Here is a 25,219-nt window from a genome sequence, read left to right as displayed (position 1 = left end):
TCGCGTGGAAGAGCCCGACGTGCCCAGATGAGGAGGGGTGAACATCGCAAACGTGCGTTAAGGCTCCTTAACCCCAGCTTTGGCAGTGTACTAGGCAGCAGTACTTTCCCCCGATCCTGCGTGCCACTGCAGAGGGCTAATAGGGTAAAATTGTGGGGCCGAAATTGATTAGTGATACGACGAATAAACGCAGCGTATGGTGATGACGGGGGGGGGGGGGGGGGGTCGAATACATGTCACTGCCTGAAAGCTGGCAGTTTATGAGGACCAGTGGAAGCAACGGCAACTCGGCCAAGGGTACGGATAGACGAATTAAAATTGCATTTAAAATAATCTTATGTTGAAATCGAAGACGGGCGAGTAGGCGAGATACCCGGCGGGGCGTTTGTAGCCCAAGTCCTTTCAAACGAGTCTAGCAGGGGCAGAATCATTCCGCGGACTCCTCTCGATATCATTGTCCCTAACCTCAAACCGCACCCTCCATTCCGGGCACTGAAGTACTTATATGTCTTACACGGCATTGGCCAGCCCCACACTTGTACGTAGTTTGGAAGGATCGCGGGGTGTGGCACGTTACTGAGTGCAGATTTCTTTGCAGGGCGGCCAGACTGCCTGAACATATGAACATTTCTAGCATCAATTAAGGGGGTATGAACATAACAAAGGAATTGTGCGTTCTGAAATTGTCTTCAGTGGTGTTCCGAGGCACCAGAGCTCATATCAAAGGATCCTGGAAAATGTTGCAAAAGCTGCAGAATATTGAAAGCCCAGTTACCGCTTAACAAACCAAGATAGTGTCATAAAACCACATTTAGTGCCCTCGCTAGGCATACATGATCGCAAAGGCGAATTTTCCAATTCATTGCAAAAAGTTGCAGAAGGGTGCAGGAGTCATTTACGACAAAACGAAGGGTGACAGAGCTCCAGGACCACCTCCATCCCCTTTGCAAGACCATCCCCATCCCCTCGCGTCTGTTCTGAGCGTTTTTTTTCTTCTTTTTTAGATAGGCGGTTGCTCTCCGGAAGCATTCTCATTCACGTTATTTCAATATAAAGAATATGAAGACTTAACAACTTGCGTTATTTGAATAGGCGAATAAATGATTCCTGTGGACAGAAGAATAATACAATTAAAAAACCTGCGAGATCCACCTTTTCATATTCACCGTGTGATAAACGAGACCTTACCCGCCCGGCCTTCCTCCAATTCACCCGCCCGAAGACGTCTCGGCCCACTCCCTGTACTGAGACGAAGTCAACAGCGCAGGCCAAACAGGCTTGGATGGGGCCAGCTAAAACCAGCATCGCATCAGGAAACAATTTATTAGACGTAACGAAACATTAAAATACTTCAAACCAATAACGGTACATCTGGGCATCCTCCACAACCGCGCGCGCGCCTGGCTGCATCCCCTGTAGAACTACTCTGGTATAAAACAGTTGGTCTCCCTAACACACCACCCGGCGCCATTTGACTCGAAAGCTAGCTCCCACGTTTCCTGACGCGTTCACACGTATCTCGCGGCCCACCCGGGACCCACACAGACATCGGGCACCGCCTGCGGCGGCCGGCGGCGCCCGACAGCGACACGGACGGTGATTTGGACGGCAGGGCCGGCGGCGGCGGCGGCGGCCCGGCGGACAGCCCGAGCCCGCCGCCGCCGGCGGGTCGGGTCGGCTCGGACGACGGCGGCGGCGGCCGGCTCGGTTACGTCACGCAGAACTTCCAGTTGGCCTGGTACAGATCGCTGCGCACCCGGTCCGCGTCCAGCTCCCTGAAACGGCAGAGCGGGGGCGCCGGCTCAGCGGTCCGGACGGCGACACGAGCACCGCAACACTCCAGCGACCTGCACTCACAGCACCACCTCCCGGAGAATACCACCACCTCCCTCCCGCTCGGCGCGGCCCAGCTCACCTGAACTGCGGCTGCCAACTGTTGACGATCTTGTCGTTGAGGCTGCGCACGTCCGCCTCCATGTAGTCGCGGAACTCGCGCCGTATGCGATCGTTGAGGCGCGTCTGCTGCTTCTCGGCCAGCATCAGGTCGGCCCGCTCGCGCGCTAGCAGCGCCGCCAGGTCCCGGAAGTTGGCCTCGTAGTACTGGTGCATGCGGTTCAGGTCGCTCGTGTAGCCGTCAGCGTCGTAGAACTTCTGGATGGCCTGTTTCTCCAGCTTGCGCACGGAGCGCAGCCGGCAGCGCTGGATCTCCAGCATCTCCTCGAACACGGCACGTAACAGCTGCCGACACGGAGACAATGTGAGACACGGCGAGAGACAAGGTGAGACACGGCGAGAGACAGGGTGAGACACGGCGAGAGACAAGGTGAGACACGGCGAGAGACAAGGTGCGACACAGCGTGTGCGGCCGACAGTGCCGGATCCCAATCCGTCTACCATGGCTCACAACAGTTGCAGACGAGTGGGGACGGAGTAAATCTCACCAAAGGCATTCAGACTGCACGGCCCAGGCCACCAGCTCGGGCAGTTGCGAGACAGAGACGGGCCCAGGCTACTCCGCAAGTTCGTAACAGCCTACACTCGCCAGGATTTCATACAGCTGTCAGTCAAGCAGCTCTCTACGGCATAGCCAGAAGGCAGTTCCTTGTCTCAGTCGAGCACAACCTGCCAGTCTCTTCAAGGGACTCGCGGAAGGGCGTGACGGTGGCCGATCAGACCCTTCCCAGGCGGTCACTTCCAGCGCGGCCCGACGGCCGCCTCACCAGCTCCTCCTTGCTCTTGTTGAAGGCCGAGCGCGACTGGAACTGCTGCTGGAACGAGCTGACGTAGCGCTGCGCCCGCAGACACGAGATCTTGCTGTCCCGCGGCATGTTCCTGCCGGCGGCGCACGCACGCGGCTCAGCCAGGCACGGCGGTGCGGAGCGGCGCCGTCAAACCAGGCAACGCGCAGACTGACGACGTAACGCTGACGGCGGGCGCCATGGCGGCGCTGCACGCCCGCCAGCTGACGGTTCTGGCCGGAAGGAACGCTCAGGGATCAGCCAGCTGCAGCCTTCGGAGGCAGAGCACCGGACGAGCTGAGGGGTGGGGCTAATGACGTCTATCCACCATGGACAAAAACCATCATCAGATCAAACGGCGGTACAGAGCTCATATGTATACTTGCTGGGCACTATTCCGTGCCGATCCGGGCCGCCGCCGCCCTGGCACTCACCGGATCTTGGCCTCGCGCCGTTTGCAGTTGGCCATCTGCTGGAAGCGCTGGTCGTGCGCCTTGTGCTGGTGCATGATGTCGGTGAGCAGCGCCTGCCGCTTCAGCACGTCCTTACGCTGTCGGCCGGGCGCGCTGTCAGTCGGCGCTGTCACGCGCAGGCGGCCCGACCGCCCAGCACGTGCGCGTGCAGACGTGACAGGCCAGAAAAGTAGCGTCGAAGAAAAGCACGTTAACATTGAACCAGGCGAGCCTTTCGAACAAGCCGACGCGGGGTCCACGTAAGCGGTCGTTTTGTCGAAAGCAGAAGCGCACCCAAGTCATTCCCAATCACCAACACGTATCTGATGACAACTTGGGATTTGGGGCTACTGACGCCTGCCAACGCCTATCACAAGCACCGACAGGTGTCACAAGCCACCCACAAGCACCACCACTACACCTATGGGGTGGCTGCGGCGACCACGTCGGCCTGCAGAGCGGCGGCGGAGGCACCCACCCGTATTTTGATCTTCCTCGACTCGACGGGCTCCACCAGGCTCATGATGTACTTCATCTGGTGCCGGTACTGCGTCATCAGGCGGCGCTTGGTCTCGGCTGACAGATGCACGTACGGGAACTCGCGGCGCAGGTAGTCGAACACGTCCGCCTCTGTCGGACGACACGGCCGGCCGGGTCAGCCGTGCCGGGTCAGTCTCGACGCGCCACGAGCTGTACCGCCGCCCAGCCGACCGCAGGACGCCATCCCCGGTTGACGTTGGCCGCGTCAGGTTCCAGATTTCAGACCAAATGAGATGTTCAGCGCCGGTGTGAGGTGACACTACATCCTACTCCGCACAATCATGGGTAACAGTTATTCAATCGTGTGTCACTGGGTCTTTACGACGCACTCAGCTGCTGAGGCTATATGGCGTCGCCTGCCTCTCACCCTGGCGGGAAGGGCGGGCACCGCGAGAAATCGAACCCCGTACCTCTGGTTTCCCAGACACGTAGCGGTTAACAGTCATTGAATTGAAGGAAGAAAAAGAAAGTTCTGACGGCTTACAAAGCTCCACAAGGGACACTCATCGTCGACACATTCGCTACCGGCGGGGAGGGCTCAGCTGACCTTTGCCCTCGACCTTGAGGTACGTGTCGTCGGCCCCGGACTCGAGCCAGTCGGTGACGCCATCACTGCACACGGACCGGCGCGATTTCTGCTTGGTGTACGACACTGAAACGTAAACAAACGCCGGCGGCCGGTCAGTGGAGCGGCCATGGCGGCGCGGCTGAAGACGGCCGCCGTGGAGGCGCCGACCGCAACACATGGCAGCGGCCGGCAACACCACTACCTGGCCCCAAACGTACTCAGTATACGGTTCAAGCGTCCATGAACACGTCTGAGGACAATTCCCATCATGTATAATGTAGTTCACTCAGCAACACACCGCATGTTTACGCGAAAAAGACTAAAAGAGAGGTCTCCTCGCGCTGGTCCGCCTGACCCGCTCTGTCGGGGGCGGGGGGGGGGGGGGCGCTGCAGACCCTCCTCCGCCTGACTCACTCTATCGGGGGTGGGGCGCGATGCAGACCCTCCTCCGCCTGACTCGCTCTTTCGGGGGTGGGGCGCGCTGCAGACCCTCCTCCGCCTGACTCACTCTGCCGGGGGTGGGGCGCGCTGCAGACCCTCCTCCGCAGCACTCACTCTGTCGGAGGTGGGGCGCGCTGCAGACCCTCCTCCGCCTCACTCACTCTGCCGGGGGTGGGGCGCGCTGCAGACCCTCCTCCGCAGTACTCACTCTGTCGGGGGTGGGGCGCGCTGCAGACCCTCCTCCGCCTCACTCACTCTGTCGGGGGTGGGGCGCGCTGCAGACCCTCCTCCGCCTCACTCACTCTGCCGGGGGTGGGGCGCGCTGCAGACCCTCCTCCGCCTGACTCACTCCGTCGGGGGTGGGACGCGCTGCAGACCCTCCTCCACCTGACTCACTCCGTCGGGGGTGGGACGCGCTGCAGACCCTCCTCCACCTGACTCACTCCGTCGGGGGTGGGACGCGCTGCAGACCCTCCTCCGCCTCACCCACTCTGTCAAGGGTGGGGCGCGCTGCAGACCCTCCTCCGCCTCACTCACTCTGTCGGGGATGGGGCGCGCTGCAGACCCTCCTCCGCAGCACTCACTCTGTCGCGGGTGGGGCGCGCTGCAGACCCTCCTCCGCCTCACTCACTCTGCCGGGGATGGGGCACGCTGCAGACCCTCCTCCGCCTCACTCACTCTGTCGGAGGTGGGGTGCGCTGCAGACCCTCCTCCGCCTCACTCACTCTGTCGGGGATGGGGCGCGCTGCAGACCCTCCTCCGCAGCACTCACTCTGTCGCGGGTGGGGCGCGCTGCAGACCTTCCTGCGCACCTCGCGGCGCACCGTCTCCTTCTGCAGCTGGTCGCCAGCCTCCTCGCGCGTCGTCTCCACGATCGCCCGCTCCTCGCCCGTTTCCCGGATCTGACCGGGCGGCGGCGGAGCGTTGGTTACGCGGACTCGGGTCGCGGCCGGTTATCGCCCGCTTCCGAGCGCACGTCGCCGTCCCCTGTTTAACCTGTTCCCGACCGCGGAGCGGGGCTCTCAAGACTCGGCCGAGTCCTTGCTTCCCCGGCTTTTGGGGGGTTGACAACAGATCGGGTGTTTAGTCAGAGCCGCGGCACTTCCAGTACCTTCCCCCACAGCCCTTCGACATGCTTTGTTAAAGTCGTGGCACGCGCTTGGGTGGTGGTGGGGGTCAATTCGACCCCCAAGATTTTTCCAGAGTAGTTTCCCAAAGGCGCGGCATAGTGGTGCCAAACAGACAGGCATAATCCAAAGTCGCCCTCAGGTCAGAGTAGGTCACTGACCTGACATGACCCTGTTCAGCGTCATCTTTGATGCCAAGCGTAATCTTAAACGCTTATTCAAATTAAAAAAATAAAACAACTTCGTACGTATCTGGTCACCATGACCTTCTTAAGGTCAAACAGGTCACTGACCTAGAATGAGAACCAATGGCCTACCTACCTGAGCGTTTGCATGCATCCATTTTAGACACCAACCTGTAGTTTGACTTTTTTTGACATTATTTTACCCGAAGGTCATCACCTAGAAACCTCAAATGTTGACACAGATCAGTTCCCATACAGGCAAACGCACCCAGTGAATTTGGTGTAGCTAAGTCTCTTCGCTTTTGAGAACTCAGGGAGGTCAAACTGACCCACCACCGAGCATGTGGCAGTCAACCGGTCACCCGAGGGCGTGTTAGGTCCCATCAGGTAACAGATTTGCCACAGTTTAGCGAGTCTTCGAAGCCGCCGATATTTGTGGTAACTTGCCCCTCCCGGACTGTGTCCTGCTAAACACTCGGCGCCCGAGCCCAGCCTCCGCCGCTGCACAGACACAGACAGACAACAGACCACCCTGGCATAGAGTGCTGCCCGGACCGACCACACCGGCACAGACCGCTGCCCACACGGACCACGACAATCACAGATTCAGACAGACCACGGACCACAACGGCACAGACCGCTGCCGGGACCAACCTCGGCAATGGTCTCGATGTTGCGCGGCGGCACGCGCGACACCCCGCGCCGGCCGATCGCCGGCTCGCTGGTGGTGCTGCGCTCGCTGGCGGAGCGGCACCGCGACGGCCGGCGGCCGGGCGCGCTGAGGTCGCGCCGGCTGCCGCGCGCCACCGCCGCCTCCCACGTGCTGCGGCGCCGGCCGGCGTCGTCTCGCCGCTCGTCACGCGCCATCGAGGATGATGCTCCCGAGCGCTGCCGGCCAGCGGGCGTCACCGTCAGGTCATGGTGCGGCGCGGGTCGGATTGGAGCTGGGTCAGGTCACGGTTAGGTCAGGTCAGAGACGAGCCCAGTCAGGGTCAGGTGAGGTAGGGGCGGCAGAGGTCACGGTCGGGTCAGCTCAGGGTCAAACCGGGCTAAATCAGTCCGGTCACGGGGTCATGACAGGTCACGGTCCGGGAGCGCCCAGGCTGGCGCAGGTCAGGCTGGACGGCATGTGCGGAGAACGCCAGGCTCAGGACCATCCCAGCCACCGATCCCCTTGACTATGACCTTGTTCGACCCGACCCACAGCGGACGATACTGGCACGAGGCATGAGGAGGCGGCACCGCACAGGGGACTGGGGCCAAGGTCACGTCCAGCCGCCTATCCGTAACGGCAAGAACATCGCGAACTATAGCCGGCCACAAAAAGCAGTTAGTCTCCTCAGCCATAGCTCAGGGTGCGTTTATATTCCTGTAAACTTAAAAACGCCACTCCAGGGATCACGTGCTTTAAAGCTGCCAAATTCTAATAGTTTTCCATGTGATCTAGTCAGCTATTGTTGTAAACACGGGGTTGGCGCACATAATAAACACGTCCATATTAAACACAGAAGCAGCATTGCATGTTAACTGTTAGACGTGAGTGCTGAAGACATCAGTAAAGGGGAGCAGAGCCAAACGAGTAAGAGTGCCATGAATAAACGTCAGTCGATTTTGCGCAGCATGTGTACGTCAACAGCTTTTGGAGGACCTTTGTCTTTCTTGGTCATAGGTGTAACTGCATCTCCGATATTGCGGGGAGCAAATCAGGACTGGAAGGGCCACACGGGAATATAGAGGGAAACGCGGCCTAACGTGGCATTTCAACTTTCATTGAGTTCCAGATGTGCGGCTTCCTGAACATAAGGGGTACCCCTAACATAGAACAGGGGATTCCTAGTTCGTAACGGGGCCTCCCGACCCAGCAAAGCAAGCAAAGGGGCTTCCTTAGCATAGCATAGAGCCTACGACTCTAGAGTATGGGGTGCTTTATACATAAAGGCGGCCTTATGGTCCAGACAAACGGTCTCGTGGTGTGAGGAAAGATTTTCTGAGTCTGATTTATTATTATCTGGCTCAGTTATGGGGGCCTCCTTGAACCTCATTTTTATCATCCACGGGTAGCTACCTTACCTTCGGTTGGGGAAAATGGGCCGCCCCCCCCCCCCCTCCCCCAACATACGTACGTCGGTCGCATGCGTAATGTGATCGGCGCCTAGGTGTTAGGTAGTACACAACTACAGGGCTGGGCTGGGCTGGGCTGGGCTGGGCTGAGCTAGGGCTAAGTCTAGGGCTAGGGCTAGGGCTAGGGCTAGGGCTAGAGCTAGAGCTAGGGCTAGGGTTAGGGCTAGGGATAGGCTAGATATAGGGCTGGATAGAGGGGCTGGGGTAGGACAGTGCATTGCCTCGCAGGGCATGAAATGACCGGGGGCAGCGGGCGGTGGGAGGATGGAGCAGAAAGCATTCGCCCCCAAAACCTATGCACAACATTTAAGATGGCAGCGGCACATATTACACCCGGTGGTAAACATAAAGAACGGAGAACGGGGGGAAGGGGGAATTGGGGCCAGTCCCCCCTATCCCAATTTCAGCTCCAGCTCCCGAAATTTGAGGTGACCTAGAGCCATGGAAACATCCATTTCTCGCTTATTTAGAGAGCAGGTGTGGTCATTTCTCACTGGCCAGTCCAACCTACCCAACTCGTGTTGCTAAACGGCATCCCTGCTTGGTGCTGGCTTGCTTTTTCACGAGTCATTTACGAGTCACCACACGCAGTGTCTCTGTGCCTGCTGCGCCACGTGCTGTGTCTGTGTGCTGTGCCACTTGATGTGTCTCTGTGCGTGCTGTGCCACGTGCTGTGTCTCTGTGTGTGCCGTGCCACTTGATGCGTCTTTGTGCGTGCTGTGCCACGTGCTGTGTCTCTGTGCCTGCTGTGTCTCTACTCTCGTCATTACTCATTACGATCAGTGCGAAGGCCGTGATAGGCCAGAATGAACACTTTTGTGTCAAACTCCAAGCCGGTGTGCGGGTCCGGTGGTGGCAATCTGACCAGAGCCGTGCACTTATACGGACTTATGACCATGTCCATACCAATGGCCATACAATATAGTATGACCATGTAGTATGAACCATCCGCTCACCTTGCCAAGCATAGCTGCTTCTCGAGCTTGGGGTTGACAAGACCTCTTACAACTACGAGACAACCCCGTCGCGCAGCCGCTGAGGCGTATGCTGTCTGCTTACATTTCGCGGGTCTAGCAGCTCATGCTCCGCGAACACTGTAGTTTGGTAGCTTTGTAACAGATTTTCTCTACGGGTGGCATTTTTTATCTACAGGAATATATTCGCTATCTGGACAGTTCGGGCTTTGGAACACTGCGTGGACAGTCCCTAGCTCAAACTGAGTCAAGTTGCATCCTTTCTCTAAATCACATGGCGGGGCCACGTCTGGCTATGACACTTATTCAGAAAAACATTCATAAATTTCCTTCGCCATACATAGCCAGACTATGTCTGGCCATGACACTACGTCGGGACACATACCGTTGAATCCAACTGTCTCGACAAAAAGCTTTCTCTCTTAGTGGCGCTGGGACGGCTCATCTGGATTGAGAGGGAAAAGGTTTTCGGTCACGAGGTCATCACATACACCACTGCTTGCGTACACAAAAGCACTGGTTTCACATTTACTTTGCATCTAAAGAAACCTCATTTCGGCACACGCACAACTTACCAAACAGTCGTGTAACAAAGGATATTGATGAGATTAATTACAATTGAAAGATAATTAATTTGTATTATTACGATAGCGATTTTCTTTCAACTAATGCAAAAAGGCAAGAAAGTGGAACACAACAAAAGAGCATAAGGAACAGATAGAGTAGCAAACACGTAAAAACGCAAAAGGCTGAAGAAAATGAGCGTCCCACACGCGACATTGTGTACGTATATCCCTCCCTAACGGAGGTACGTTAGTATACCGTGAAAAGTTGAGCAAGGGCTGCACAGCACGTTCTCCGGGCCGATACCAAGCAGACGGCTATAACACCTAGGACCAATGTCATGGTGATGTACTAGCGACGCAGAAATGTTGCTTAAGCATGCGATTGACTTGCTCACCACCTCAGCAGTTGGATACTCACATCAGCATGAAAGGACAGGCACACACAATGAACTGACAGGAACGCAGCAACGTCAGCCGAAGAACCCTCGCGAAAAAGCGACAGGCCTCCCAATGATACAGGACAAACAGCCTCCTCCCAGGTTTGTGAAACAAGTGCCGTGGCTGCACCAAAAAATAATTCCCAACGAAGCGGATCCACCCACACCACTCCCAAGTGAAACCTCCCGTGAATCTTAAGCTGGGTCAATGAGGCAAATTTTTTTCTAGAAATAAAGTGCCCGTCTACGTGCGTTTTTCATCGCGGATCCATCCGACCAGGGGATCGGACAGTACCAATAACCTTATTCCTCGAAGAAAAACCAGGAGAATGGACATGTAGCCGCGTTTCTCGGCAGAACAGGCTATTACTACCGTCTCATTTATGTGTACGTTCCCTGCAAATGCACTGAACAACTTACGATAATGGGATCGATCGATATGTACGAACGGGATCGATATGTACAGGGGATCGATATTGCACTACCGACCAGTTGCGGCCAACAATTGTAACCAACCCGACCGCGCCCGAGTGCTATACGTTCAGAATTTTTAAGCCGAGTTATCGATCTTCAAGACGCCATAATTAGATGACTACATTTAATCAGTGTCTCTTGATACCTTATGGAAGGTTGATAACTCAGCATAGGAAACATGAATTCATAATGCTGGAAAAGAGGAGCTGAAGGCCTTTTTTGGTTATACTAACGGCCTGAATGTTCTGTGTTCTACGAATTCTAGAGGGCCAGGCTTGTAACCCTGGACGCCGTCCACAAGCGTTTCCGATCCTCCCCCGTTTAGCTCCACACAAACGCACATTCCATAACGTTACAAGGCCTTACAGCACAGCAAGGTCGACAGCACTTCTGAAAGCGGGCCGCGCTTAAACCTTCGCATCAGTTCCGCAACTGATCAGTTAAGCAGCAAAACACCTTATAAGGCCATAGATGTACCAGGGGTCGTCAAGTAGGTTACGTTGCATTTAGAGGCGCGAGGGGGAGGAGCAAAGCTGAGGCACAGCAGTGAGGAGGAGAGAGGCTGGACAGCGAACATTGCCTCGGGCGTGAGAACAGACCGGGCAAAGATCTTCTTTTTTAATTCCAAACCTCAAACCAAATGCCTTCTTTTCGTCTCACGCTACAACACGCGCGTGATTAGTTTCGCATTTTTAGCTTCATTACGGACCGAATGGACGTCCTCTTCACACAGCGTAGCTTGGGGAGGGGTTTTGCTATGCGCGGCCATGGAGCAACCAGGAGAGACTGGCAAAGGTCATCAAAGCTAAAATGCGCAACATTACCTGCGGACAGCCATCAATCAAGTAACGTAGCAAACGCATTCGCACTTGTACGGTGAATTAACTGTTCTATTTGTTCGTGCGTCGTACCAAGCAATTTGCCATTTGAACCATTACTCGAATCTATGCTATAACCGTTCCTAAATAAATAACTCTGACGAGAAGATCTATCGCTACAGCATTTAAATCTCATGGCCACGACGTTGGCCACAACACCACGGGAGCGGCGCACATACTGGGACCGCCTGTCGGTGGACATCATGTGCGGACGGCTGTCAGGCGGCAGGCGAGTGCCGCCGCTCAGCTCCCCGCCGCGGCAGGGCCGAGCGCCGCGCGCCTCTGGCCGCCGGCGCGTCCCACCTTGGCGCCGCTAGCCACCGGCGAAAGAACGCCAGCCGACTCGCGCGCTTGCTGCAGCTCTTCACTCAGCTGACGGCTGATGTCCACCCCGGCGTCCTCCTCCTCCTCGTCGTCCTCATCCTCCTCCTCCTCCTCGTCCGACTCGCACTCCTGGCTGTCCTCGTCGCCCCGGTAGTCCTCCCGACTCAGGTCCTCCTGGCCGGTGTCCTCGTCCTCGTGTTCGGTGTCAGCCAGGCTGCCGGTGGCCGCGTCCTCCTCGGCCGTCAGGCTCTGCATCGTCTGTCGGCCGCCACCGCCCGGTCTCTGGCCAACCTGTCCCGGCACGCTACGCCGCCCGTCCCACCGGCAGCCGGCACCCGGCACAGCGGGGGTTAAGGGTGACGATCGTGAGACGCGGCCGGCGAGCAGGGGATGAGAGACAGGCGGTAGCGAAGGCAACACGGCTCCCCGCTTCCCTGCCAGGATCGGGACATGGCGAGGAACATTGCGGGATGCATTTGAATTCACAAATATTTGACTAGTGGGCCACAGATTATCAGGACGGACAAAGGGTGATCATAATGACGGGCAGTTTCTTTCCCTCTGTGCAGAGATAAACTCTCACGAAGTCTGCCACCAACTAAGCAGGGTTCGCGGGCAGACCGAGCTTTCCACGGGCGTCCGTCCGGCGGCGGACGCGGGCCTGGGCGGCAGGCGAGCCGACCGACCTCCTCCTGTGTCGTCTGCTCGCTCGTCTCCTGCTCGTCCTCCTCGTCCTCGTGCTCGTCCCCGTAGTAGCGTCCGCCGGCGGCGGGCGGCTCGTCCGTCATCTGGGGACGCGTCCCGCCTCAGGACCCGCCTCCAGCACCGCCTCCCGTCCGCCGCGGCGCCGGACCGGCCGGGCCGGCCGCCGCGCCGGCAGACGTTGCGCCCCGACCCCGTCCCACGCTGGGCGGCTGTCTACGGTCGAGGAAGCGATTACCACCAACCGGTGTGAACTGACAATGAAGCCGGTGCCTGACGCCACACGTGCAACAGGGTGGAGCTTTGCTTCCCACCTGGTAAACAGCTGCAACCGACATGCGAAAGCCATCCCGCCGTCACCATGACGTTCGGACAGCCCGGTAAGACAGTCACACCAGCACCCGAGCCGACGCTATGCACACACGGATACCCAGCGCGAACTGCCACTTATCCTACCTTCATCGTGCAGTGATGTACGGCCGCCGCCACCACCACTACCACCACCACAGAGCCCGGACTCATACCTACCCCAGCCAGAACCAACAGCCATTGCCATAGCTTCCCAACAGGCGCCGACGTACCTCCGTGCCCTCGTCGTCGTCCTCCAGTTCACCCTCGTCCTCGTACTCGTCCTCATACTCGTACTCGTCCTCGCCCTCGCCGCCGTCCTCGTAGTGGTGGTAGTGGTGGTGGTCGATGCTGCCGGTGACGCGGACGCCGCCACCGCTGGCGCTGGGTCGCGCCGCCACCAGGCTGGGCCGCGCGGCTGAGGCGCGCCCCAGGTTGGCGAACTCGCCACCGGGGCCAGACGGCGCGCGCGCAGCGGCGAGCCGACGGCCCCCGACGACTCCGACTCGGCCACTGCGGGGATCACACGCCCGTCGACACCGGTCGTCCCAGTGCCGGCAGAGAACAGGCCTCTGCGCTCGGAAATCTGGAGCTATGCGTGCCGCGATCCGTCGTTAATGGGGCTTTCAGACGCACTCAGCTGCTGAGGCTACATGACGTTGCCTGCCTCTTACCCTGGCGGGAAGGGCGGACAACGCAGGGTATCGAACCCCGTACCTCTGGCTGCTCAGACGCGCGGTGGTTAACGCAGACGCGTTTATCACTACGCTATCGCCACCCCGATCCCGCTCCGTAACGCGTCATCTAAGTCAATGGGCCTGAGAGGTTACAGTGTACGTTAACTACGTGCAGCAACTCTACGTGCAGTAGGGAGGGCAACGAGCTATCACATAGTTTGTAAAAGATAAAACAACAGCACACAATCCGCAGTTCAGGCGCGTGCCTCGATTACGGATTCTGCCCCATAAGTGGCAACCAAACAACAAATACAGAACACCTTCACAAAGCAGCAACGTCCCAAACCCGAAAGTGACTGGAATCCACGACCAAAAGAGCCCCCGTCGCAGCTCGAGCCTCCAGTCGAGCAGCAGATAGCCTCTCGCTGGCTGTCGCCAGCCGGCTGCACTTACTGTCCGCGCCGACGTCCCCGGAACGGGAGGCCTTGGCGCTGGCGTGGCTGGAGCCGGCGCGCACGGCGCCCGAGCCGCTGCTGCCGGCGGCGCCGGCGGCGCCCACCCGCCCGCTGGAGGAGCGCGCGGCGGCGGCCGGGCCCGACTCGCTGCTGGGCAGCAGGGACGCCTCAGCCTCGGCGCCGGCCGAGGTGGCCGAGCTGGCCGGCATCGGACCGGAGCCGCTCGACGTCTGCTTCAAGGAGGCCGCGCCAGCCGAGCCGACCTTGCCCACTCCCGAGCCGCTGGAGGGCACCCTGCCCACCCCCGAGCCGCTGGAGGGCACCCTGCCCACTCCCGAGCCGCTGGAAGGCACCCTGCCCACTCCCGAGCCACTGGAGGGCACCCTGCCCACTCCCGAGCCGCTGGAGGGCACCCTGCCCACTCCAGAGCCGCTTGAGGGCACCCTGCCCACTCCAGAGCCGATGGAGGGAACCCTGCCCACCCCCGAGCCGCTGGAGGGAACCCTGCCCACGCCCGATCCGCTGGAGGGCACCCTGCCCACTCCCGAGCCGCTTGAGGGCACCCTGCCCACTCCAGAGCCGCTGGAAGGAACCCTGCCCACGCCCGAGCCGCTGGAGGGCACCCTACCCACTCCCGAGCCGCTGGAAGGAACCCTGCCCACTCCCGAGGCGCTGGAGGGAACCCTGCCCACGCCCGAGCCGCTGGAGGGCACCCTGCCCACTCCAGAGCCGCTTGAGGGCACCCTGGCCACTCCAGAGCCACTGGAGGGGACCCTCGCTGCTGCTGACCCGCTGGAGGGCACTCTAGCCACCCCTGATCCGCTAGAAGGCATTCTCGCAGCCGAACCGCTGGACGGAACTTTGTCCACTCCGGATCCACTCGAAGGCACTCTGGCGGCTGATCCACTGGAAGGTACTTTAACCGCTCCAGAGCTAACAGATGGTATTCTCTCCACCCCTGATCCACTGGACGGAACTCTTGCTGCCGAACCGCTGGAAGGTACTCTGTCCACTCCCGCGTCACTGGATGGCACTCTTCCCGCTGATCCGCTGGAAGGCACTCTCGCTGCTGATCCACTGGAGGGCACTCTCGCCGCCGATCCACTGGATGGCACTCTTGGCACCGATCCACTGGAAGGCACTCCCGCCGCCGATCCGGAGGAGGGCACCCTCACGACGCCGGAGCTGGCGGCGGCGGGCGCGCCGCCCAGCGAGGCGGCGCTGGAGCGCACGCGCGCCACACCGGCGCCGTCGGACGGGACGGCGCCGGCCGCCGAGGCGCTGGTCGAGGCGCGCACGCCGGCGCCGCTGCCCGACGCACGGGCCGCCGCTGACAGCTGACGGGATCTGGCGGCACAGGGAAGACGCTGATGACAGCGCTGCAAGCGCTGTTGGTTTTTCAGTCGTGAATAAGAAACCGTGTCAGATCTGTGTGTGTCATTGGGGTTTTACGACGCACTGAGTGCTGAGGCTATATGGCGTCGCCTACCTCCCACCCTGGCAGGAAGGGCGGGCACCGCGGGGAGTCGAACTCTGGTTTCCTCTGGTTTCCCAGACGCGCAGCGGTTAACATGTCAGATTTTAGTCAAGGCGCTGCTTAGTCGCGAGATAACAAATGCTCACCTTGTGCTATCCAGCTGCCGTTCCCTGACCCCCGCTCACCACCGGGATAACATCTACACAGACATGTTATCACGATTGGTGAAATACATCTGGGTTGAGACAGTGATAGGTCAAACATCGGACTCCTCGTCCACCGACAGGGCCATGTCGGCAGGGCCGTTACCGCCTCTGAGCAGATGTGGAAACTTTCTACTGAACGGTGGAACGGCACGGTTATAAACACCCAGTAAACTTGTATAGAACAGCCTTTAGACACAAGAGGTACATTTGATCACTAAATTACATTCAGAGTACCTGGGGAATGACTAATGCTTACATTATGATACTGTTGAACGTCTTTGTCAATTAGCACTAGCTTCCCCTACTTACATGAGGTAGTGGCACAAAACCGACACGGCGACTTCCGAGGCCGATTGTGAGCAGGCCCTGCCCTCCCGACAGGAGCCCATGCCAGGCTCCGGCCGTCCCAGCTCTGGCCGTCCCGGCTCCGGCCGTCCCGGCTCCGGCCGTCCCAGCTCTGGCCGTCCTGGCCCCGGCCGTCCCAGCTCTGGCCGTCCTGGCCCCGGCCGTCCTGGCCCCGGCCGTCCCGGCTCCGGCCGTCCCAGCTCCGGCCGTTCCGGTCCCGGCCGTCTCAGCCCTGGCCGTCCCGGCTCCGGCCGTCCCGGCTCCGGCCGTCCCGGCTCCGGCCGTTCCGGTCCCGGCCGTCTCAGCCCTGGCCGTCCCAGCTCTGTCCGTCCCGGCTCCGGCCGTCCCAGCTCTGGCCGTCCCGGCTCCGGCCGTCCCAGCTCCGGCCGTCCCAGCTCTGGCCGTCCTGGCCCCAGCCGTCCCAGCTCTGGCCGTCCCAGCTCTGGCCGTCCTGGCCCCGGCCGGTCCGGCTCCGGCCGTTCCGGTCCCGGCCGTCTCAGCTCTGGCCGCCCCAGCCCCGGCCGTCCCAGCCCCGGCCGTTCCAGCTCCGGCCGTCCCAGCTCCGGCCGTCCCAGCTCCGGCCGTCCCGGCTCCGACCGTCCCGGCTCCGGCCAACCCAGCTCCGTCCGTCCCGGCTCCAGCCATCCCGGCCCCGGCCGTCCCAGCTCCGGCCGTCCCGTCTCCGGTCGTCCCAGCTCCGGCCGTCCCGGCTCCGGCCGTTCCGGTCCCGGCCGTCCCGGCTCCGGCCGTCCCCGCTCCGGCCGTCCCCGCTCCGGCCGTCCCCGCTCCGGCCGTCCTGGCTCCGGCCGTCCCAGCTCCGGCCGTCCCCGCTCCGGCCGTCCCCGCTCCGGCCGTCTCCGCTCCGGCCGTCCTGGCTCCGGCCGTCCCAGCTCCGGCCGTCCCCGCTCCGGCCGTCCCGGTCCCCGCCGTCCCAGCTCCGGCCGTCCCAGCTCCGGCTGTACCGGCTCCGACCGTGCGCAGGTGCGCGCCCCGCCGGCGGCCACGGTCACCACTCTGTCGACTAGCCAGCTCCACTTCGACGGACACTGCCTGCGGGCTGCCGCACTAACCATTCGCCGACGAACGACACCCGCTCTGTGTCAGCTATCACACAAATACGAGCCAGGACAAGTCGGTGCGGTGCTTCTGCCAGTTCGGCGTGCGGGGCCAGGCCGATAGCGCCCGGCGGCCGGGTCCAACACCGGGGCCCGCTCCGGCCCGGCAGCTCATACCGGTCGGGGCCGACTGAGCGGCGGTGGAGCCCGAACTTGGCCCCGGGCGACCGGCCGGCCGCTCTGCCCCCGGCAGGGGCGCAGTCAGGGCGCGCCGGCGGCGGGCCTGCCCCGGCGCCCTCGGCAGGGGCGCAGTCAGGGCGCGCCGGCGGCAGGCCTGCCTCGGCACCCTCGGCAGGGGCGCAGTCAGGGCGTGCCGGCGGCAGGCCTGCCTCGGCAGGGGCGTAGTCAGGGCGCGCCGACAGCAGGCCTGCCCCGGCACCCTCGGCAAGGGCGACGGCAGGCCCAGCGGCGGCAGCAACTGTCCCCGCGCCCTGCCCCGCTACCAGGGACCAGCTCCATAGAGCGAGACCACAACGTGGGTCTTCCTAACTTGCGCGGTAGCACTCACCAGTGCTCCTTGCTTTCACCGACTCTTCGTAAGCCGCGGTGGTGCAATAATCGAAATATGTACAATTGTGCTTGATTTCACAGGTGCGTGATATTAAGCGGCAATAAAGCATTAAACTCCCTATGAAATGAAGCTATTCCCACTTGTACGCTTGCAAAATGTGATACAAGAGTGGTGTGTCCAGGTTCTCCCAAATAAATCGCAATACTGGCAGCGGCTTACCCCAACGCCGACACCAAGAGTTGAGCATTCGCAGCCCTTGGGGATTCAAATATTGCGGTCCATGGAAATGGATTCGGATTGTAATTCAAATTCGAATAAATATAACCTACCACTCCTACTAAAACTACTACTTTTCATTCGCGCTATTCAGCTCGATGCGGAACCACTATATAGGCGCTTAACTGACCTTACAACTTTGCAAGCCCAGGTTATATTTACCGTATTTGCCTGCATATCCAAACAGGGGTTTTCAGGAGCTCGTGCACGTTTCAGGATTTGAATCCTGCTGTTCAGGGTTCCAATCGTCCGTCTTAAGACTTGAGAATTCCCAAGATTTGAATAGAGTTGAATAATTCTGAATGACCGCAAGTTCAAGTCATCGGTTCCAGAAGTCATTCATAATGGTAGTCGCGGCCCGCACCTCACCACTAGAGACGGTCGGGATCGGACCGCACCTCACCACTAGGGACGGCCGAGATCGGACCGTACCTCACCACTAGAGACGGCCGGGATCGGCAGCAGATGAACGAAAAACGAACGACTTTCGTAAGCTCTTCGTCCGAAGTACCGTAGCTTCCCCAGTATCCGTCAAGACTGCTATCACAAATTTCCACACTGACAGGCAAAAAGCCGCTACTTCCCTCCCGGGAGGTTAATTTTTCTCCGAACACCGGCGAGTTTGGACAGAGTTCCTGCAACAGTCCCCAATATCTAGTGTAAGCCCCTCTGCTCATGAAGTCCATGGCCTTGGAGGCCGTGACACTTGCGAGGAACCATGGACCATGATTCATAGTCCACAATCCATGTCCTCCCCTTCCCTTGGCAACGCCCCTGTACACTGCACCACTTCAGCTTAATCCACCACGGTAGCTTGAACATGACTGTCACCGAAAGGCTGGCGGGAAAAGCACAACCTACACAGAGGCAGGTAATGATAACTCGCCTGTCGATGAACCTCATTTCCCGCATGCCCGACACTTACACCTACCCCACAGCATTACCTGACTACTGAGATCATCCCATCACACCTTGGTCCACGACCCCGATGCCATCCAGCTGACTTGCGTGGTGCATGACCGATCCGTACACCGTTACATAGTTGCCGCATGCGATTGTGAGAAGCCTGAAGTGTGCGGAACGCTCGACTGAGCTGGGGGACGGCGGAGGAAGTCAGGCTCCCTCTCACCACATGGGCTGCGGTCAGGTCACGCGCCGCCCCCTCCCCTTGGCCCGACCCCTCCCCGCCCCACCCGAAACCACCGCACGCTTACAGTGACACGACTGGCTCCTCGCCCTCCTCCTCTTCATCAAGTCCGGCCAGATCCGCGGCGTCCTCCCCAGCAGGAGGAGCGTCCTCAGAGGGAGGAGGATCGTCCTCAGAGGGAGGCAGACCGTCCTCAGAGGGAGGCGGCTGGTCCTCACTCTCCTGCAACACAAAGGGCACCCGTCAGCCCAGGCTTGCCGGCAGTGGCTTAAGAGCCCCTTTGAATGTGTGAGCTTGGCAAAGTAACTTCACGTACTAGCCTCCGCTGCTACATTCCACCACCAAAAGCACATCATCATTGCCTGCATTTTCTCGACTTGCTTCGCGGCTACGTTCAGCAGAGTGCGTAGTTTGATAACGGAGAGGGTACTACAGGTATCTTGCTACGAACAAAACAAATCTAAAAACGTCCAAGCAGCACAACTTAAGCATAACACTAAAGAGTGTCTCTTGCGAGTGGACCAAAGCCGGCTTCGCACCAGGGACATCCGTTCACTGACAAGAATGTGACAATGCTAGCAGCAGTGGCAGACCACAAAAAGGTCATACGAGGGGGTAGTGCCGTTACGTCATCAGGACAACTCGCTCACCGTCCTCCGTTCCGCACGTGGGCTGGACGTGGAGGAGTGCCTGTATGCCAGACATACCATTACATGCCAGAGCGCTTACACAGACCAGGTGCAGCCGGCGTGGAACCTGATTAAATCAGTCAGTCCCTTTCTCCCTCTCCCCTGACCTGCTCTGATGGCTGCTCCAGTTCTGACTGGCCCGCTCTGATGGCTCCTCCAGCTCCGACTGACCTGCTCTGATGGCTCCTCCAGCTCTGAGAGCTCCTCCTGGCCGGCGTCGGTAGTCACCTCGTCGGAGGAGGGCGCACTGCTCAGCTCGTTGTCCGTCTCCGTCAGCGTCTCCTCCAGGTTCCATTGTCCTGGGCGACAACAGCGCGCGGCACCAGTCAGCGCTACTGGGCCGCCGATCCTTCACTGGCGCTTCCGATCGCTGATCTCTAACTCATGGATCGTCTTCTCGAACAGGAAGAGATCAGTGAAATTATTACATAAGATCTATACCTTGGGACTGCAGGAGCTAAGAGCAGAGAAGGTACCCCCCTAGCTAGCGCTTAGTTAGCTAAATAAAGTGCCTACAAGTACCACAGGGCTGTTGCGGTATGGTGTTCATCTCGATCGCTCACGTGGCTAGAGCGGCTGCCTCCCGATCTACCCACCAGTGGCGGGGCGGGTTGGGTTGGGTCGTTTTCGGTGTTCCCTATTTGACCCCGACAGAAACGGCCTGCGGTCGGTGGCAGCGCTCGTGCTAAAGGTCAGTTGACGTCCAAGGGCAGGACGCACCGTGCCGAGCATTGCGGAACGTTAAACTTTCGCCACCCAACTCTGTCCTTGACCTGGAATCGCGCGGTCGGATGGCGGGAGTCGGGCCCCGCACCAGCCTGTTCAGTTTGAGCTCTGATCCCAGAAATCCATCCACTCAAAGACTTCGGATCAAATATTGTTAAAAAGTCGTTAAGATGCTGGGCCCTGACCCTCTCGTCGTCTCCAGTCCGAGCCCCCCGCCACGCCACCTGCGCGTTCCGCGTAATGCGGAATACGGTGGTAAAAAGGCATCCGTCTCGAAATAGCGCTCGCAGTCGGTGAGACGTAAAGCCTCCCAGAAGAACTGTTCCCCGGGGATATCAGCACGCAGACGACTGATACCGTCAATGTACCCTGGCATTTTCCCGACAAGGCGCCATGTCCATGGAGGTGAACACTGGCAAGCTCTTGTAAGGATCTCCCACAGCCAGTTGGCAAATACTTAGGACAGCGCCAGTCACTGCCACCTTAAAAACAAGCTGATGCATACCAGTGCGTGAGACAACAGCGTTACAGCTTAATGGAAGGATTAGGACGAGGCATTAATATCACGAATGGACTACATGCTCTATTGGGCTACCATATGGACTATATGGACTATATGGACTACATGCTACATGCTCTATATGGACTATTGTCCTCGTCTGGCCTGTCGGTATGTTCACAACGTTTCGGCCAGTTACCCTCTCCGGCCATCGCCGTGTGTCACAGAGCCCTTAAAGGACTGGATGTTGTTTGGCTTTCAGTCACAATCCCAACTATCCCCCTGGAATTGCTCGGGTTCAAGCCAGGGATTTCTCAGCCCGAGTCCAGTTTTCTACCAACTGAGCTGACTGGGAAGGTTAGCTAACTAGGAAGGTAAGCTGGCTAACTGGGAAGGTTAGCTAGCTGCCTGCAAACGTTAGCTCAGTTAGCAGGTCACGGCCTTAAGAACGCCATGTCAGATCTATACAGCGATCTTGCTGGAGCTCGCTAACACTTGCTTAGTGAAAGCAGAGAAATTCATCAACATGCACTTGGCTAACCTCATACGAGCTAACAAGAGCCAACTAAAGCCTTCTACGCAATTATCCGGCCAAATAAAAACAAAACAGTCCACCACAACTTCACCGAAGGACAATGTCTGAGTAGTCCCCTGTTTCCCCACATAAGGGCAGGACCCGGCACGACTCGCCGCCATTCACCGATGGACGTGGAGCTGAGGTACTTGTGCAAGCCGCAGAAGATCTCCAGCAGGTTATAGATGGCGCGCGGATCGCCGGCGATGACGTCGGCGCCCGAGATGTGCGAGAGATCGATGTGGATCAGGTCGAGCGCCAGGTGGTTGATGATCGCCTGCACGTTGGCCACCTCCTCCTCGGTGTTGGTCGGCGTCTCGATGATGCCTGGCGGGACAGGGACGCGGTCAGCACGGTCGGACGGCGCACGGCAAACACGCGTTGACGTGATTACGTCAGCAGTCCCGCTTGCTGGCAACAGATGGCGCCACGGTCGACGGGCCAATCACACCTGTCACCGCTAGATGGCAGTGGCGGTGAGCAGTAATGCACCTGAGGTGGAACATCACGATACATTAAAATCCCGTTCGTACCCGCTAGCGCTCACGATTAGAAGACCGAGCGATGCATCATGCACACCTGCATGCGTACCGACCATGCATGCCCGCACCAGAGTGGCATGGCGTTTCACTTCAGCTACTAAGCACAGACAGCTGCTACGAATACTGACGTGAGTGTGTTGGTAAAGACCTTAGCTTTCCTTACTCAACCGCCCTATTTACAGCGTGCGTCCTTCGGATCACGCAAGAGAATGTAGAACATCCCGTACACATGAGCTTAGGAGCCATGACTCGAGATAGCCGAGCGGCCTGCAAACAAGGCGTCATGCGGGTTGTGAGCCTCACCTTCGGGTACCCGATGGTAGAGCACCTGCAGCAGGCTGGTGAACAAGTTGGAGCGGATGCCATCGATGCTAGTGACGCGGGGGATCGGCAACTCGCAGCGTTCGATGATCTTATTGGAGAGCTTGACGCAATCTTAGGAGGCACGCACGAGTGTCAGTGCCGTGTTTCGTAACTGGGATCCCTTAATTTTCTTAAGACCAGAGGAGCAAAGTACAGTATCCCTGAGGACCAGCATGGGCAATGAAAACTGGGCGATGAAACTGGGTATGGATAATTATGATACTTCAAACATAGAAAATGTAACATGGTCTGTGTCTGATGCCTGCTGACATAGGTGGCTAATTTCTAAAAGCCACACATAATTCCAAAGGGAAGGCATGCAATAGTCAACCATATTACATTTCTTATCTATGCTTACCTACCACAACTGTTTTGGAAAAGGCAGTAATGGGATGAGCATTTGCAATCACCCAAGCCTGGTGTTATTTTATTTCAGCAGTCAAGTATTCCCTCAGACACCATGTGCATTGTCACATGCGAAGGCATGACATGTCACTGGTAAGGTAGGTACCAATGACAGGTTTGCCAATGCTTCCAAAAAATCTAAGGCACACCACACCATTGTGCGGAAAACATCGCTTGGTTGGCTGAGTCTTCACGTTAGGAACTTAAACAGGTAATGAAACCAGGTGATACTGTGCATGGCCCAATGACGCAAGTCACTTGCCAATACAACAGCACCAACATTCTGACTGCTGGACCACTGGGAAGCAACTGCTAGTAATTGCTTGGATTCATGGTGAACAGAAGATAAAATACTCCTCTATGTTACTCACCTCTCTTCCTGATCTTCTTCTCAGCCATGACTACATCATAACAGGATCACTTATGATAAAAGATATAAATCTGGAAAATATCATGCCATGATGTGGTCATGGAGCATAAAAATACCAGCAAACTGAGTGAATGATGGACAGATTGTTGATCAAACACTTGGTGCAGGATAAATTTTGACAAGAGAAACACAGATAACACTGGTGTTTTAATTGTTATGTGCATCATCACATTTATGTCTAAAGCCAAAAATGTTCTTAACATTTAAGCTCAGTTACCATCAATTCCAATATTTAAACAAATCAAAGCAAATAACCTGGACCACAAACCAACTACCTTAAGTTACTTAACAGCTTTCGAACTTCACCAGATATTGAAATGGAGGAAAGGATCTCAAACAGTCTGGCATGTTCTGAGACAAAATCTAACATGGACCAAAAAAGCAGAAAACTGTTTTTTCAATATAGCTAATACTTGCTTGACAATAAAATTAAACCAGAACCTATTATTAGATGAAAGTCAAAACATTTCATCTTTGGGTATCATTGCTAGGACAAGAAAGACAAGGGCACTTGAGTGGGTTAGAGCACCCACCATATAGGTGGGTGGATTGGAAGGCAGGCTTTCTTACCAATTTAGCCATCAGAATAGGCCAATATGAGACAACCTATGTTAGCTCTTATCACATCATTTAAGTGTGTAGCCTTCCAACCAGGCTGCAAGAATACATGTCATGCAGAGCATGTATGGCATATCACCTGATATCACAGCAACCATTTCAGTGCATAGGCACCTGAGTGTGTGGACTGAACACCTAAAGTCTGGCGCATAATACACATACTTCGATAAAGAAACATCTTCAGCTCCTGACTTTTGACAGAGTTCAAGCTATGTTGAGCTTACAACTTTCAGTATACAGGGAGGTACTGGAAACAATCTTGCAGTAAATGAAACCAATAGGAAACATTTTAACAACATCACTATCTTGGATGCTGTCACCAGAGCAAGTTTTTAGGCATGAAAATCTTTAAAACCCTAGTTCTACAATGAGACTCAAAGATCCTTGAACAACATAAATTACTGGAGCTTATCATTATTAGTAACAGCATGAATGAGATGACTTAATTTCTACAAAACAATGATCCAAGCCAATGCCCAAATGTTATGCAATTAAGCGGAAAGGTACCCAAACTGCAAATCCGTGCCATAACAAGCAATACAAGAACCTGCATTTGAAAATCCCGCCCTTCTCTTTCAATTTCCACCCACATTCAGCGTTACGAAATCGACTCCAGCGCAGGCCTGCACGTCCTCAGCCGTTACCCATTGAGAATTGAGAAAAATTCCGAAACACAACGGCGAATCAGATGATAAATGACTTGCTGTACCGACGGCCACTGACAAAAGTTGCTGACTGACGACCGGACTGAGGATGTCGTTAGCCTTGCCGAGGACAGTTTCTGAAACGATACATTTCTTGCGCGTTAGTTACATAACATTTATTTCCATGACAACCAACGACGCAGGGCTCAGGACATGTACTAAAACGCTGCTGCCTCGAAATGATATCTGCATGGCGCGAGTGGCTCATCGAACAGACCGCGTCTCCTTTCATCGGACAATATGCACGCTAAATATTGCCAAGCTGCGAAAGCTATCAACCCCTACGACACCTAACGCCCGTGAATGAACTGCTGCACTGTAACCATCCATCGTTCATCATGTCCGACCATCCCAACTGTGCGACTTTTGAAATTCGTGCCCGCTTACCACGCTCTGTTGCGGCAACAGAGCTGTCCGTGTCACACCTGAAAATGGTCTGTCTCCAAACTTTGTGAAAGCTGCTTTTCCCTGACTGCAGTTATAATAATCTAACCAGGTCTGCCCTCCTCTGGGCGAGTGCTCACAGGTGCTCTCAATCCACACAAAATGGCTTAAACGCAGTCGTGTTCAAATCGCCCACCCAAG

The 25,219-nt window shown here is 57.4% G+C and overlaps 1 protein-coding gene across 1 annotated transcript; it reads right to left on the bottom strand.

The window, feature by feature from the left end:
• Positions 1-1,306: 1,306 nt before the first annotated feature.
• On the bottom strand, positions 1,307-24,643 carry LOC119095129 (centrosomal protein of 95 kDa). The gene is made up of 17 exons (XM_037218015.1): positions 24,575-24,643; positions 23,254-23,323; positions 22,418-22,549; positions 21,699-21,899; positions 19,945-20,072; positions 19,152-19,306; positions 15,327-15,354; positions 13,109-13,195; positions 11,805-12,083; positions 9,532-9,591; positions 5,512-5,641; positions 4,278-4,382; positions 3,669-3,820; positions 3,173-3,288; positions 2,721-2,832; positions 1,916-2,238; positions 1,307-1,775 (listed from the first exon to the last, which is right to left on the bottom strand). Exons 2-17 carry the CDS (start codon positions 23,279-23,281, stop codon positions 1,709-1,711), a joined length of 2,103 nt encoding a protein of 700 aa, XP_037073910.1. The 5' UTR covers positions 23,282-23,323; positions 24,575-24,643; the 3' UTR covers positions 1,307-1,708.
• Between the last annotated feature and the right edge of the window lie 576 nt (positions 24,644-25,219).

This window comes from Pollicipes pollicipes, unplaced genomic scaffold, assembly GCF_011947565.3.
Source record: "Pollicipes pollicipes isolate AB1234 unplaced genomic scaffold, Ppol_2.1 Scaffold_4219;HRSCAF=4965_pilon_pilon_pilon, whole genome shotgun sequence".
Classification (NCBI taxonomy): domain Eukaryota; kingdom Metazoa; phylum Arthropoda; class Thecostraca; order Pollicipedomorpha; family Pollicipedidae; genus Pollicipes; species Pollicipes pollicipes.
This window is presented reverse-complemented; position numbering and strand designations above follow the sequence as displayed.

Excerpts from the sequence above, each read along its gene's own strand:
- LOC119095129 (XM_037218015.1), bottom strand. The coding sequence starts at position 23,281 with ATGGCTGAGAAGAAGATCAGGAAGAGAG. Across the intron at positions 15,355-19,151 it reads GAGGAGCCAGTCGTGTCACT|ATCCCGTCAGCTGTCAGCGG; the intron begins GTAAGCGTGCGG and ends CTGTGCCGCCAG. Across the intron at positions 4,383-5,511 it reads CGCGCCCCACCCGCGACAGA|TGTCGTACACCAAGCAGAAA; the intron begins GTGAGTGCTGCG and ends TTTACGTTTCAG.